This window comes from Heliangelus exortis, chromosome 4 (assembly GCF_036169615.1).
Source record: "Heliangelus exortis chromosome 4, bHelExo1.hap1, whole genome shotgun sequence".
Lineage (NCBI taxonomy): Eukaryota > Metazoa > Chordata > Aves > Apodiformes > Trochilidae > Heliangelus > Heliangelus exortis.
The window spans coordinates 37,981,380-37,998,080 of record NC_092425.1 but is presented as its reverse complement, the minus strand read 5'-3'; the positions used below and the strand labels follow the sequence as shown (position 1 = coordinate 37,998,080).

Below are 16,701 nucleotides of genomic sequence, written 5' to 3'. Positions count from 1 at the left end.
TTTTTTTCCTGTTTATACCTAGTCACTACTTTGTCCTCCAGGCAAACAGAGATGTCCATAAATAAACCAGATAGAAGGCACAAGCATGTGGGCTGAGGCATATAACTGAGCACTGATGGTCAACATTTAAAAGAAAAGGAGCCAAATCACTTAATATTCCATGTCCTTTTGGATTGGATTGCTTGCATTCACAGTCTGACAATAATAACTTAAAGCAAGTGGCACAGAGATAATTTATTGGGAGATGACTGGGTTTGATCTGGGGATGTGCAGCATGACAAATTGCATCAGTGCAAAAGTAATTGCTTTTTAATTATAATGTCAAAATTATACAGCCCCACTGCAGAAATGTACCAGTCTGAATTCCTAGAATTGCCACTCTTTTCATCAATGTAATGTTCAATTAGCTCAGGAGAGGTTACTGTGGCCGAGACTTGGTATGATAAGACTTGATGTAGTAAATTAAAAATGGATGGGAAATTATTTCTATACCTCCTTCTGGGCTGTTTTCAGTAGCAAGTGAGTTGCACTAAATATTAATGCTAGAAAAAAAAAGTGCTTGGGCTGTCCCATAAGGCACTGACTGGTCAATAAACCCATGGTAGAGGCTGCTCCAAAACATTCTCAGCCAGAGATATTGTTATTTCCTGAATTTAAAACTCTGTGTAGTGTTGACAAGGATATTCCAGTCAATCATTTCTGACATGGAACCCACTCTCTGTGCTACTTTGTCCCCAGTTCTGAGTCCAACCAGGACACGGTTCCAGCCCTTACAGTAAAGCTTTACTGCAGTGACTGTGCCAGAGCAGCCCCATCCCTGCTGTGCCAGAATTCCTGATGGACACCACTTGGAAGAGCAGTGCTGGCAGTGGAAGAGTATCCAGAGATGGAGAGAATCAGCCATTCCCTGGGCCTGCTCAGGCATCTCAGAGCTAAAGAAGGGAAAGCAGAAACAGCCACAGGAAAAAAAAATCCCTGGATAGGGGAAAAAAAAAATCCCTGTCACCAGATACCCAACATTTCCCAGACATAAAAAGGTGGAGAAGGAGTGAAGAAATCTGATACATCATTGGCAGTGGTGAATCTTTCTTTCTGGTGTGGTTGTTGGGATTTTTGGTTGCCCCTCAGAATACACAAGCATTAGAAAGTGTTAATGCTTGGAAAGAAGGGAATCTCTGGAAGGTTTCACCATGCAACCTGCAATCACAGGAGAGTGGGATTAGCAGTTTCCCTGAATTCTTTCCCATTGGGCACCCAGCAATTCCCTCCAAACACCCACCTTTTTGTGATGCTCAGCAGATGCAGGGAATCTGGATCGAAATTCCATGCTGGAATGAAATGTTACAGATTTATTGGTACTATGCACGTATTATGACAACAAACTAGCATAAGAAAGACAGAAAGAACTTCTATTACTGGAATTATAATTTTCCCTCTCATGTATATAGTATCTCAACAGGCCTCAACAAAACCACAGCTCTTGTTAGTGACTGAAACAGAACAAACTGTTCTCTGTAAAAAACATTGTTTCTTGGGATGTTCTTGCCTGTAAAACTGACAAGATAGCCTCAGGTAAGGGCTCTTTCCTGGCAGACAATACCAACAATTTTCTTGCAATAGTACTAAGCAAGTAAAGGCTGATTAATGAGGGATTTTGACCTGTCAGCTGCAGATTAAACTTTTTAATTTTCTGCAGACAGGATCAACATCAGCAGGTTCTGTGAACAATATGTAAGCTGTGGGTTTACATTACATATTTTAGTTAAGTCTTTCGTGGAAATATCACTGGAGGAACAGAAACTCAATTTGTGACCTAGAGGAGCTTGGTCAATAGCACACATCAAAGGCATGTGCCTAAGGTGCAAGCACCATGGATAAGATGAGCACCAGTGTTACAGAGTCCCAAAGCTGCTGCAGGTTTGTCACTGCTCTGTGGTTCCTCTGCTGAAACTTCTGGACTGGACTTGGGTTGCAGACAGCATCTGACAGGACACCAGAACATCCATGCTATGCATGTGCTGATTTCTTTCACCTCTCTTAAAACCACTGCATGTCAAGAATCCTAGGTAAATGGCTGAAGGCCTCAGAGACATCCAGGACAACATTTTTGATGAAAAGAGATGAAGCCAAGACCATGCACATTGCTCTTCTACTTTCCCCAAAGGAAAATCAAGCTGCCACAGATTTCTCTTTTCCCCTGTGCCCACAGGACTGATTCCAACTGAACACAAGAGGAAAATTTTCCACCATGAGGACAGGCAGACATTGGAATGGTCTCCAAGGGGAAGTGCACTTTGGAAAATCTTAAATCTCAGCTCAACAGGGTGCTGAGACATCTCATATAAACAATAATATTAGAAGGGTTGGACCAGATGATCCTCGAGATCACTTCCAACCTGACATTCTGTGATTCCATGATTTTTTTATAACATGTTTCTGCTGCCTTGCTAGCAAACAAGGCATTTGCCATCATCATGTGGCCCTCGTGGCTGAGGGTTACTGGTGAGCTGAAGTCCTTCCCTCTGCAACACTGCTCAGCACAGCCAGTGTTGCTCTGCTGCTGCTGCTCATCATTTCCCACCTTCTTCCTGTCCCAGCTACTGCTGATCCAAAATGCCAACAACTTTTCTTCTCAGTGTGCTCTGTACAGCTGCTTTGCAAAGCTCTGGTTAGTAATTTGCATGCAGGGATGTCCCTTGTATATCCCCAGGCACTTCTTCATTAGTGGTTGACATAAAATGAATTCATACTGAAAAACTGTGGACTTTTGACTAAACTGAAGCCTCAGGCATGATTATTTAAATGCTTCATTCCATATTTGATCCACCCCTTCAGAGGAATGACCATTAAACAAAAGGTTTAGCAGCAGGTACCATTACTTGGTGTCATTGTTATAGCTGCTCTTTGATTTTTCCAAACTTCTAGGCCAAGCTGAATTTTTTATAAGTACACAGTGATAACTGTGGGGTATTCCAACAGCATTTAACCTGAGTTCCTGTCTTCCTTACAGTGGCAAACATGAGTAAAGTTCAGCTACAAGGCTGAAGGATTCACCTCCATCTGTAGGAATTTCCTTTGGAAAAACAAGGAGTTTCCTAGTTTGTCCCTCGGGCAGGATGGATCCTGCATCTCTGCTCAGCTGTCAATGTAGTGTAGAAGTCCAAAGCAACAGTGAGACCAAGGAAGTTATTTTGTTAATTCAGCATCCAGATTTGAGTGGTTAAAGTGTGGATGTAGAAGATATGGGACTTTTTGACTCAGACCAAAAATTGAAGTCACTGCACGAACATTTTAAAAGTCTGCACTCAATGGTGGATGGGACTGCCAGCTTGTTTCATTTGCTGCATCCTACACTCATAGATTTTGAGATGCTGACCACAAAAGAATGAATTTCCTCATAGGTGAAAAAGGATATTCTTCCAACCTTTTTTCCAAGCTGGATCTTACCTGGCTGCTCACCAGCAATGATGCCCTCATCAGACAGACTTCAGGGCACACCAGCTTCTCAGCGTGAGGTCTCCTCACCTCTTTGAAGGAAGCTGCTTTCTGGAATGAGTGAAGAAAACATTGGTCTTCTTCTTGTTGTGCTTCTTCTTGCCAGACAGATGCATATCCAGTGTGTAATAAATCAACTTGGAGCACTAGTAATTGTTTTTCTACAATGATTTTCAAAGGAGATGGTTTTTATACCTCTAGTCTGGAGCCCCTGAGGCTCCTGAATGGTCAGCACTGCAACACATTGCTCAGACTGTGCCCATTATTTGTTGTTTCCTGGGTGTTTGGTGATTTAGCACCATTTGATGAAATGGCTGGCAGTAAAAACAGCACTACATATCCTCCATCAGAGCTCCAAAGCAAAATTTAGCTACTTTGAACTCATCAGCTGATGGATCAAATCCAAAAACCTCCCAGATTGCATGAAAATATTTTCTTTATGACATCAGAATTCAGAGATGAAGTTGCAGAACCTTATTGATTGTCTTCTGAGGACCAGAAACATTTGGAAACATCCCAAATACAGAAAAGAAGATAGGACCAGAAGACTGTCTGGTCTCAAAGGTGTTCCTAGCAAACAGCAGGTGTGTTGTGGTCTTTTCCATGTCTGCAGCTGGCAGATGAAATCTGAGGTGACTCTGATGAGCAGGAACTCATCCTACCTGGTTGCAATAACAAGAACATTTAAGCCAGTGGGAACACGCCTGAAGAAAAACAAACATTTCAGGTGTAACTACAAACAGTGAAGCCTGTTTCTTCCTGCACTTAATTTAGGAAGGATTTTGTGACAGAATAGCAGCCAGCAGATGAGATTGATGCTCACTGCCAACAATCAGGGTGAGCTCTGGGCTGCAAGGGAATGGCATCCTTAAGAACTTCCCATCATCAACAAAAAGTGGGAGCAACAAGCCCAAGGGTCAGAATACTGACCCATAGTCCATAGTAACTGGATGTCCCAGTCACAACACCAGCCAGGACCAATATACTTGGATCTTTTTAAGCACACAACTATTTTACATAATTTGTGTAGTTTATGTGAGCATATGATTATAAGTTGCCTTTTTCCATATATTTCTGTTCATGATTGTTTATACAATCTAATAAACATTTTTTTAAGGTGCTCAAAATATTAAGTTGCTTTATATTGCCTATAAATTAAACTATTTGGTTGATTTAGTGAATAGATTGTCCTGAGTAGTGAACTGTTAATTTTAGCAACAGAGTTTACAGATTGGATCTTCACTTCACACCAGTTCTTCCAGATCTAGGAACTGGTTGGATTCCCACTTCATGGCTGCTGATATTGCTTAAATCTGCTTAAAGCAAATTCTGAAATTCAAGAAAATTGAATGCACTTAAACTAAGAACAAACTTAGCCTACAGATTCTACCTCTACACTGATACACAGTTTTAGTTTTTCTAGCCTTTTGTCTCCATTCCACTATTTGTAAAAGAGAAATATTCCCCAAAATATGCGAATAACCATTCATTAATCACCTGTGCCCTAAAATCACCCCTAAAAACATAAATTCCTTCTTAACCCTGCAACTATGCAAGCCAAAAAAAAAAAAAATCTATCTACTGAATGAAAGACTTCTGCCACATAATTTTAACACTATGTGAGACACTGTAAATCTTTAAATAGTTTGATTTTTTTTTCCCCTGAAATCTCTCTTCAAGTACCTGCACACACAGAGAAATGCAACTAAATTGTTGCACTTGTAAGAGCAAGAAATAAATCAAGCTGTTATTTTCTCTGCTTGTATTCTGCAGCACGTTGATTACTGGATGTGGGGTCTCATGTCTCCAGAGAAGATGAGTTCTCATCTATCTGACTGAGTGTCAGTGATATTTCAGTACTTCAGACTTAAACAGCACTCCCCAGACCATTTTTTCAGCATCCTCCAGAGCAGAATGCTGCAGAATATAAAAGCAAAAGGGTTTATAAACATTCTGAAGGTCTTAAGATGGGCTCATTGAGCTGGGCCTTGTGTTGTTTCCCTGCACCCTGGTGGATTTGTTTCTGTCTGAATGAAAGTCTTTGGTATTTTAGTGTTTAGTGCTTCTTTTGATTCCTGAGGACTTTGACTAATGGCAGTGATGTAGAAAAAAAAAGAGATGTAATTAGAGGAGCTGGCTAGCATTCTGCAGATGTATGAAATGTGGCTAATTTTTGTTTAGCACATTCTAAGACAGACAAATCCTCCTGTGATGTTTAGCAGAGCCTGTTTCAGCTCCAAAGGAATCAGGAAAAGCACTTTAGAGCTGCCACAATCCTTCCAAATACAAGATGGGTTCATCTGCTCTCCTGTTTTTTTATTTCATCTGTTGCTTATATCACACACCAAAGAGCTTTCATTTTTCTCAAAAGTTGCAGTTCTGTAATCAGAAGATACAAAAAGAGGATATCAGTAGTTTTATTGAGCCTCCATTTCCCCTCCCCCAAACCCTCAAACTGTTCCCATGGCCCAAACTTTGAGCAACAGAGAGGTTTCCATTTTTTCTGCAGCAATGCCCATTTTCTCTTTCTCCTCTCATCTTGCTCTAGGGATTCATGAAGACAGAGCCTTTATTTTCCTCTGAGATTTCCTGGCACACCTTTTGCCAGGAAAAACAACACCCTGCTGTTTATCTGAGCAGAACAAAGCTGCTCACTGGACAAATGCCACAGAATATCTGGATAAAGAGCTGAGAGCAACTCCTGGAGTCACCCAGATGTCCAAGAAGGAAGCCCCAGAGATGCTCTGCATGGATGAGCAATCCTCTCAAATCAGATCTTTCAGACAAATGTCAGGGAGAAACCTTCCTCACAGCCAACCAGCTCTTGATACACCATGCCCAAAGCAGAAGATCTATTGCCTAAAAGTACTGCTCAAGTAAATTTGAGCTGCATGTTCTTGGAAATTTAAGAATTTTCTTATCCATCAGGAGATGCTTTACCTCCAGTCACCGGTGGGGCCAGATTGACCCAAGTGCTTGCTGAACTCATGCAGCAGTTTTATCTTGTATTCATGGAGAACCCTAAACATATGGCATTGGAATAACAAGGAGTATGGAAAGAGAGCTGTTGACAGGCATTTTTTGTGCCTTTGCTACTTTCTCCTTTGGCCCTGTTCTCAGTTATTCAATAATTTCTATTTGAAAGCTGTTAATTACTTGGCCACCTCTGGCTTCCTGGTCAATACTAAATGACAGTAGCTATTTCAAAGAATAAAATTAAGCTTAATGATAAGCTATTAGCCAAATTTACTTCTGAGTAGTAGTTAGCAAGCCCAGAGGAGCTCCATTAGTATGGAACAGATATATGTATGGAACAGATGTATATAATGTAAGGGTGTGGACTTCAGGAGGAGCACACAGCACCTCTCAGGCAATATAAATATAAAGTTTTCAGCTGAAAAGAAGAACAAATTCAACATTCATTTGGCAAGAGATAGGAAGGGTGATTTAAGACTGGTCCAGATTTCCTGCTCTTGTTTTCACACCCTCACTTTTAATTTTCTTTTTACCCTCTCTGGAGAAAACAGCTGGGAACTGCCTTAGCAATTGGTCCTCCTTGAGGCTTGGGGGGCTTCAGTAAATATCCTCCCAGCCCCCTGGCAAAGTGAAATCAGCCAGACCTACACGTGTACAGAGCACAAAGCAATTCAAGGTGGTGAAGAAAGACTGAAATTCTAAGCTTTTGGGCAGCAAGGTGTAATTACCTGGCTGGATACTGGCCAGGACATCATGACCTACCATCCTCAGTCTTACACTGATAGTGACTTAGGAGCTGCAGCCACCCTGTACAACCAGCATCCTGAGTGTTAATCCAACCCCAGCATCCCATCCACAGCAGCACATGCCAACCCTCATATTTTGCTTGAGGATTTTTTTCTCAGAGACAAGATTCCCTCTGAAATCACACCCAAACCAACATCTCTAATGTCCCAACTTTGCTCTGTCCACAAACAGAGCCTTCTTTAACTCACTTCAACTCACTTCTGTGTTGTTTACAAATATAAGTGAGGAACAGAATCTTTGAGATCAACATTTAACTGGAATCCTCCCTATAGGACACTACCACATTCATGCCTGCAGGCATAAGAGACAAGGCACAAAATTCCCTGGAAGCTTTCCCTGCAAGGAAGACCTGCAGCCATCCTTTGGAAAACCCTTTGAAACAAAGAGTAGAACACAGGTGCCTTGGCATCTATAGCTGTGGGTATTCAGCTGCTCCAAAAGTAATCCAAGATTTTCCAGGACATCACACCACGTCTAGAGTGACAGCATCACCTTCAGGCAACATATGTGAAAGTAACTCATATAAAAATAACTCATATTATATAAATATAACTCATATAAATAATATTCTATTCTCTAAGCATACTCATTACATATAATTAATGCATGTACTAGGGTTGTATAGGATGAATTCCTTGTACAGAAAATACTATAACCCCTATTCTAATTTTAAGATTCATCTTAAGATCAAATGTTCTGGCTGACTGGAACAATTCTCCTCTTCCTTGATATACACAAAACTCCACAGAGTGTTTATATCATTTTTGAACATGTTTCAGGCTCTTCTCATTGTCCAGCAAGGTCCCTTTGTTGTAGTTTTGGGGTTTTTTTGTTGCCTGGAAGTTACTGTGAGGCTTCCATGGTCCACTGGGAGCTTCAAATTAATTAAATCTATAATTTCTTTATGGGGCCTGCTATGATCAGCAATAACTTGATGGGAAGTCTCCACAGTTCTTACACCTACTCATTTCTTTGTCTTAAAATATTTTTTTTCTGGTGGGGTCAATAAGCAACTTAAGACGAAGTTCAAGTAGCTTAAGGAAACACTGTCTTAGATGGATAGAAGCAGGTTTCCAGAAAAAAACTGTTAGATAATCTTCTTGAAAGAGATAAGCAAGGCTAGCATACCTTTACAAACAGGTAAAAAGCCTTGTGGCATGGCCAGTCCATTCTATTTGGGCTCCTGCATTGTCCCACTGCAGTAAAGGCAGTGGAAGGGGCAAGTGGGGCACCTGGGTATCCTTTGGAAAGCTCTGGGCGTTGAGTGATAATTCCAACCTTGCTGGGATTCTTGCACTCTGCACTCTCCTCTCTGGCTCTCTGGAGATGATGATTGTGGCTGGGGTTCAAAATTCCCCTGCTCTTTTGAGGGAGGGAGTAAAAAGAAGCTCAAAGATGTTGGAAGACAGGAATACCCACAGTGGCCTCGAGATCCATAAGACTTTTAGGGTGCTAGCAGGCATGCTCCAGCTAGGGATGGGATGGTACCATCCTTGAGTAACAAGACTCTAAGGAACCACTGCAGGCTGAAACCTGCCAAATTTCACATCCTCAAAGCTGGATTTTTCCACTTGATCAATTCCCAGTGTGGCAATCAAAGGGGCAACACTCTTGGAAATCACCTGGAGCAACAACCAATACAACATCCTGAAAGAGAACAAAACCCAGGCCATGGCACAGGTGAGGTGCAGCAGCTCCCAACAAGTACTGAGCTGCCTTGCCTGGAGGTAAAGGTGGAAAAGGGAGTGGGATTTTTTTTATCTAAGCTCAGCTATGTCTGCATGGATTGAGCACAGCGGAGTAAAATGTGCCTGGTCTGAAGACTCAGCCTCTGCTATGGTTGGGCAAAAGCAGGTGAGGTGATATCAGGTGGTTGGTCCCCATTGGGCCCCTCAGGGGAAAAAAGAGGGTAGGGCATTGCTGGAAGCAGGAGGGTTGAGTCACTCAGCTCTGTTCTCCTCCAGGGAGTTGTGCAGCAGAGATTAGAGATGTAATCTGTCCCATCACCAAAGGGTGAATGGGGATGGGAGGTTTCAAAAGGAAGGAAAACTCATTCAGATGAAATGGTGTGTGAAAGTGAGTAGCAAACACTCTTCAGAAAATAATGAAATGATAAAAATAATGAAATGATAAAAATAAAAACCCTGAAGTTAAAAAGAGCTGAAATTTTATGGATTCTGAAGTCGTCGTGCATTGCCAGAGCTTCTTGCTGGGCATTAGCAATGTTTCCTCCTTTCCTGGTGGTCATGGAGATACTTCTAAAATTTCCTAGGTAAGAGGGACATATATGAGGAGGTAACTTTTGAAAACCTCTTAACTTTCAAATTTTTCTCTCCTCTTTTATGAAAAAACCTGGGGGTTCAGTCTGCAGTTTGGTGAGGATTTGAGAATTTGTGGGAGTATGTTGGGGTTGGATCCACCTAAGAAGATCATCTATGTCTAAAGCAGTTACCAAATGTATAGGTATTCCATACTGCAAGAGCAGGAAAAATCCCTGAAACTTCCTCATCCCTGAAGCTAGAATGAGTTTCCTATCTTCAAAAAAACCTATCCTTTCCAAGCAAATAAATTCAAATTATAATACACAGAGTTTCTGGAGAAACAAACCATATTGCTTAGAAGAAAGCAAATTACTTTTCCCCAAAGATACTCCCAAGAATTTTAAAACACCTAGAAGTTAGCTGGATGTTTTCAAGAACAAATACATGTTGTTCTTAGGAAGAATAATCTAATCACAAGGCATGAGAAGGGAGCTCTGCAGACCTCTGTTTAGTTTCCTGATTCAGCCACTGATTTTCTCCCCATGACATCTCACAGTCTTCCTATACCTCATTTCCCAGGTGTAAAATGGGGCTGATTTTTCCTTAATTCAGGCTGACACTTAGAAAGCAAAGTTATGTTTTCAGTATTGTAGGAAAGAGGACTGGGGCTGCACACACATAATTTAAATCCATTCATTGTTTTCCTTCCCTGTGTCCCTACCTGCCCTGATATGGAATGTGTTAGAAAAGTCACCACCACCTTTATTCCAAGTTATTCAAACAGAAGCTTTGACACAAGGACAATTTGTGCACCTAGGGAAAAGAGGCAGAGAACAGAGCTCCCCTGTGAACTTTGCCATCATGACCACAAATCCTAAGGTGAAGAATGCCAGGAAATATTTTAAATATCCTGATCAGAAGCAGCAAAGTTATACTGACCTAACTGGCTCTGTAAACACCCAGAAAAGAGAGAGGCTCATGCAATTTCTCTCATGTGACTGCTTTATAGATGTAGGACTGAAGCACAAAGCTTGGTAAGTATAAAAAAAAAAAACTTGGGGCACTTATTCATAGGCTCATGGTCTGTGCAATTACAGAAAAGGCTTTTCATGAAGTTAGACTTCAAATATATTTCTCTGATATTCTGAAATGAGCCTGTCTGAAGAACAGCCCAAACTATATACCCATGGAATTTAATAATTAATAATAGTAAATAAACCTTGTCTGAGGCAGTTTTGAGATCTGCACACCCACATAAGCCCACCTGCCAAGGGAAAAGGCTGCCCAGAGATCTCCTTTTGCTCCTGATGTTCCCCACTGTCCCTGCAGGATGCTTGGCACAGCTCTGTGCATCACAGCTGAAGTGCATCTGGTGAGATGGAGCAGAATTTTCCTCCTGCAAAGAGCCACACCTGGGGGTAAAAGTCAGTCCTGAAAGAAAACAAGCAGCAACAGCAATGTAAAGCATCCTGGTAGAGCAGCAGGCAGCTCCCACATGTGGCTCCAGGTGCTGACAGTTCTGCAGGCAGAGATGTAACTCACAGCTCTGGAATTCCAGGCTGGAATTTGCTCTGGGATGTGTCAGTGGCTTGGTGTTCCTGGCTGGCCAGCAGCCACAGTGCCTCCTGGCAGCTGGAGTGGGGTGGATCTTGCTGCAAGCCACGAAGTCCTCACCACAGTACTCACCAGGGTAGCAGCAGCTGGGGGTGGTTAGGATTGGACATTTTCCAAAACCTCTGGAGCAACTGAGCCTCTTAAACCAGCCCTGCCCTATTCTCTGGGGCTGTTATCCAGGGCTCTGTATCCTGGATGAGATAATCAATAATTAATTGCTACTGTGGGTGATTGCTTGAGCCACAGGTGTGCTCCTAATCCTTCCTTTGCACCTTTTGACTTTCTGATTAAAATGATCTCCTTGTGCCAAGTGGTGAAGGGCAACACACGAGGTGTCTGGCACCTGGAACCCACCTGCACTTTCAGTACTTACCTATCTACCTCAGTAATAATAAGCAGTTGGTTTTTCACCCTTCTTGGCACCAGAATGGCTGTGGTTTGCACAGGGGTTACTCCTGATGCTCCTTTTGACTGGGATTTTGCTTTGCTGTGGGCATCAGTCCAAGGGAATCTTGCACAGCTTGGGCAGACCCAGTGATTCCACAGGGAGTGCAGAGGCTGCAGCTTCAATAAGAGACTCCAGCTTCCTTTTTGCCTTTCAGATTTGGTAAAATACAGGTGAACCCTTCTCAAATACAATTTGCCTAATAGCAGCATCCCACGTTCAAGATCTTAGTCATGTACAAATCACAATATTTTAATTAGCAAAATATGTAAATGAGCATCATAGGAAGTGCTTCTAAGAGCCTCCAGAACAGTCTGCTCTAAAATATTGATGCCCAAGCTGATCCTATGCCTTCTTCCTGGCTCTGCCAAAATCATGTCAACTCTGTGTAAGAAGGCTTGACCTCTACTAACAAGGAAAAAAAAAAAAAAAAAGCTCTGTGTTTAGTAGTACTTTTCTCTCTTATTGAGGACTTCCATCTAAATTTAGGTATTTTTGCTGAGTTAGTTCTTCATTGCAAAGAAATTCTTACTAGTATTAAATAATGCCTGGGCCCTTATTGCTGTATTAATAAGACAGAGTAGCATTAAAATTTCCTTCCCAGAAAGCCTCATTGAAATAAAAAGTGAATATGTGCAACAGTGAAGGAACAGAGGGAAGTGGCAGAAGGTGAGTAGCTCACACCTACCCATCCTAAAATATTCCCTCAAATATCCTAGTAATGAGATAATTACAGAAGGGAACAGGCTATGTTTCTCAAGGAACAGAAATAGTTTCTATACTGAGCAGAAATGCTCAGGGAAATTGTATTTTGTGAAAGCTCAAGTCTCTTCAAGCAAACTACTGAGGCTGAAGACCTGAAGACCTCCCTCTGAGGCCAGAGCCACTGGAAAAGTGTAACTTGTATAATATATTCCTTCCAGCTGAGTTTTCAAAAATTAGGAAAGTTCAGTTGTCATTATTTGGCTTTACATTTTCTACGATCTTTGGTCTGGTAGAATTTGGATTTTAATTTATTTTTTTTTTAATACAGCTGACGTTTAATTACCAGAAAAGTATTTATTGGTGTTTTCCATACATAAAGATAATAGACAATAGAACTTCAAAGGAAGATACAGGTTGTGTTGGGCACAAGTGCTTTACCTGCTTGAGTAAGGGGTAAAGTCCTGGGCATACAGACAAAGGTGTATAAGTCACTTTAGCTCTGCATCTCTGTTTATCCCTCAGAAAATGAGTATTACAGGAGCTCTGACAAAGCCTTAGCACTTAGAGAGAAATCTAGTTAAACACAGAATATCTTGAAAATATTTTGAAGTTTATTTTTTTTTCTTAATTTTTAGGTCAAACATATTGTACACAGCCAAGAAGTGCATAGCACTGAACTCATCACTTTGGCTGGCACAGCTCAAAGAGGGGCAAGGAAACTGCTTATAGGCTTCTATGTAGAGTATAGAACATTGATTGGTAACACCTGTGTAGCAACCTACATGAAATAAAATTTATATCATCTTCAACTATGCCAAGTGTAGCATGGTATGTATATACAAAATCAGAAAAATATATTCTTTTTCTTTTTTCTTTTTTTTTTTTTTTTTTTTTTTTTTTTTTTTATATATACACACTATATAACATGAGGATAAAAATCTGTAATAATTGAGACCAAACTTTCAGGACACAAAACTTTCAGCACTTTTTGTCTTGCACCATTGTGATAAAAAAGTAGCACAAAGAAAGCAAACTTTCTGGACAGTATTCCTCAGCCACCTTTTTCTGATCAACATAATCTATGTCCTCAACACAGTCTTGGGGGCTGTGTTCTGCCTTCTTTTCAGTCCCAGAGGCAGCTGCTGGAGTCTGAACAACTTCTTCAGGATGGTGAATTGTGTTCCCTTCCACAGGACCCACGGGTGCCAGAAAACTTGAGTGGGTCAGCTTGAGATGAGCACCCCGTGGGCCTTTCCTACACACTTTAGATTTGAGGACACTTTTGGGGTCTTGGCAGAGATGCTCCTGCTTCTTTAGGGATCGGGAGACTTGTTTCCAGTAGGATTTCTGGTCTGCTGCATACTGGGGACAGGTGGAGGGGTCTCCAGAGAATTGACACCAGAACTTGCTCTCACCATGCTCACAGGATACGTGCAGAGTAGCAGCCTTCATGTCACTCACTGCCCAGGTGCACTCAGCATTTTCTTTGGTTTTAAACTTGCCTTTAGGAGATGCTTTTCCCCCTTTTGGTTTCCGCCCTTTTTCGTTTTCTTCGTTAGATTCAGTCTGGTTTTTCCCACTGTGTTCTATACCTTTTCTTCCCTTTTTTCTTTCCTTCAGTCTTTCACAGTGGGCTAGGAGCATCTGGGAGACCAGAATCAATACACAAAGAAATCCAAAGCTTTTGATCCTCATGGTCTCTGTTTTGCTTCTTATCTGCCTTCAAAACAAACAAAAAATATATATAAAATTTTTTTCACTTAATGCTGGACTCAGTTGCAGTATTTCAGACATGGTATTGCACTGCTCTTTGCTACCTATTAAAGTGATGTTACTGGCAAAGTGTTTTGTGTGAATAACACCTGGTTTCTAGAACCATTACAAATGATCCCTGATCAATGTAGATGGCTATGGAGTAAATCCTTCTGATCTAATTACTTAATTATCTATGCAATGTGGGATAGGAAGATGCTCTCCCAGAACATGCTACTGCCCAGTGACTGAGGTACCTTACTTAAAATCTCTTCTGCAGTCAGAAGGAATCTGAACCCAGGATTTGTCTATCTCAGATGGATAACTCAATTTATAGCACATACAGCAGCTGTTCCCATCACCTCCCATTTTGTGAACAGCACATCAGTGATTTTGACTCCAAGTTTTTGCTTTTCTTCAAAAATATGCTCAACACAAAGGAAACCATTTGTTTCTAGCAGAGCAAAATTATTTTTTAGGCATCCTGAAAATTATCTGCAATGAGAACATTTCAGTTTTCTGTTGAAAAACCCCACACACAGTAGTCTTTCCAGACACCAAAAAAAAGTAACTATTGCTGCATTCTTTCCTGCCTTGCCTGCTAAACAAACAACATGACTTTTTTCCTTTTGAAGGTGCCTGCAGTGCACCAGGCTGTGCCTAAAGCTATCAAACTCATGGGGAAAATGCACTCCTTCAGTTGTGCAATGTAACTGCTTGGCAAATTATTATCAAGCTGATCCCTGCATCTGCACAAAGCACATTTCTTTCTGTGGGTGCTTCTCTTTGTGAAGCAGTTTCAGGATCAAGCATGCCATAATAGTAGAGGATTTTGATTTACTTAATTAAACCCTTAAACATTTTATTTTTCAAATCCTTACATGTTTAAATTTTCAGGTGTTTCCATCATAGCCACTTTTGTAGCCAAGTTTATTCGTGTGTAGGCACGCTAAAAAGGAACCTATTTCAACACTCAGCTGTCTGCAAATATCTTTAATTTTATAAATTTAGAATCTAGAAAACACAAGTAGAAGCAGAGGTGAGCAGGTCCTACTTTTGCATAATTAATTGAGTTGCTTCCTGCATTATACTATACAGAGATTTTCATTCTATAAAACCCTCTTTAGAAAACATCCCATAGTATCTAAAATTCTGCTGCAAATATAACAACTAGATAAAATTAATTAAAATTAATAAAGAGATGACAACAACCTTCTTTTGCAAGTGGAAGAGAGCAAAAGTAAGATGACCAAAAGACAGACCTTACCCAGGGCTTGGGGATATCCAAATGCACCTCCTGATGCACCTTCCTCTTTCAAAAGAATCAGAGGAGTTGTAAAAGCAGTGTGGTATTTATAAAGGCAGAGACACACCTTCAGGTCTCCAGCAAGACTATTACAACACAATAGGATATTTCAGTGCCATGTTCATTTCCCTCTGACACACCTCCTTGGAAAAGGGCCAGTTCTCATTCTTCGCCCCAAAAAATCCACAACTAAATCACCCGCCAAAAATCCCAAACCCACCAGGCAGCTCCAGTGGGGTGACAAGGTACATTTTGTGTAAATTAAATGTTGCTTTAGCCAAACCCTTTTACTCTTCATGAGCAATGATGAGAATTTTCCTGGATCATGAGCTTCACTTAAGAGCTTTTCCCAGCTGTTGAGGGATGGATCCTGCAGCACCCTCAGCAAGTCGTGCTACTACTGGGTTTGGCAGAATTTGGGTGTTGTCCAGTGATTCTTTGTGGAATGAAAAGAATTCTACAAAGCATTTCAAAGTTACCTTTCAGGAGGTTTTGCCTCCTGCCACAAAACTGTATTGGAGAACATTTAAAAATCAAAGTAAGTATTTATTCTGCATTAAGGAAAGTGTTTGCTACAGTGAGATAACCACAAAGTCCAGGAACAAATACAAGGTCCCTCAGGACTGGTTACTGTATAGGGTCTAAGAGTGGGGATCAATTGCACAGCACTGATTTATGCTGCTGTACACAGATTTTGTATAAAGAAGTGGGTTACATAATGAAATTTCATTATGGGGCCATGTCTAATGCATATTCATCTGAAAGAGATGGTGACAGTTAACAAGCAAGCTTTAGAAAAACATAAAAATTAATTCAGAGCTGTGAAAAGGTGTCCCTTAAAGAATGGATGGAGCAGATAGTGCCTTTGTAGCTTGGTTTTACTGGAGAAAAGTAACTGAGACATTTGTAATGTGCTTGGGAAATACAAGAGTGAAAGGTGGGATGAAAGAAAAAGTAAAAGTAGAAATTGGGGTAAGATGTAGACAAGTCTTCCTCTGTCACAGCTTAACACTGTCCAAACCAGGACAACCTCTTTGACTCTTTCCTGTTAGGTATAGAAGGAGTGGGACAAAAGGCAAAAAGCTACAGGCAAGGGATTGTAGGGAATGATTTGATGACAAGGAGATTGTTAACTTTCTGTTAGAAGCCAAAAAAAAAAAAAAAAAAAAAAAAAAAGTAATTCCCCAATGAGTTCAGGACAGAAATAGGGGGAATGGGATTTATTTACTTGAAATACTGAGGGTCTGATCTATGTGCCAAGACACATCAGTCCATGTATATTCAGCCACCTTCAATGCTTTCTGATCAAGCTCAGTCAGTAGATTTGCTGAGTGCACCTT

The 16,701-nt window shown here is 40.9% G+C and overlaps 1 protein-coding gene across 5 annotated transcripts in view; it reads right to left on the bottom strand.

The window, feature by feature from the left end:
• Positions 1–15,427, bottom strand: part of FGFBP1 (fibroblast growth factor binding protein 1) — a 43,007-nt gene extending 27,580 nt beyond the window's left edge. The window contains exons 1-2 of one of the 5 annotated variants that reach the window (XM_071743914.1): positions 15,323–15,427; positions 13,275–14,023 (exon numbers count right to left, since the gene is read on the bottom strand). In XM_071743914.1, the coding sequence (XP_071600015.1) occupies positions 13,282–13,998 (717 nt within the window). In that variant the 5' untranslated portion in view covers positions 13,999–14,023; positions 15,323–15,427 and the 3' untranslated portion in view covers positions 13,275–13,281. Of the gene's footprint in view, positions 1–12,896; positions 14,024–15,317 lie in introns of those variants that run through there. The other 4 variants (XM_071743913.1, XM_071743916.1, XM_071743915.1 and 1 more) reach the window with 4 other exon arrangements.
• Positions 15,428–16,701: the final 1,274 nt, after the last annotated feature.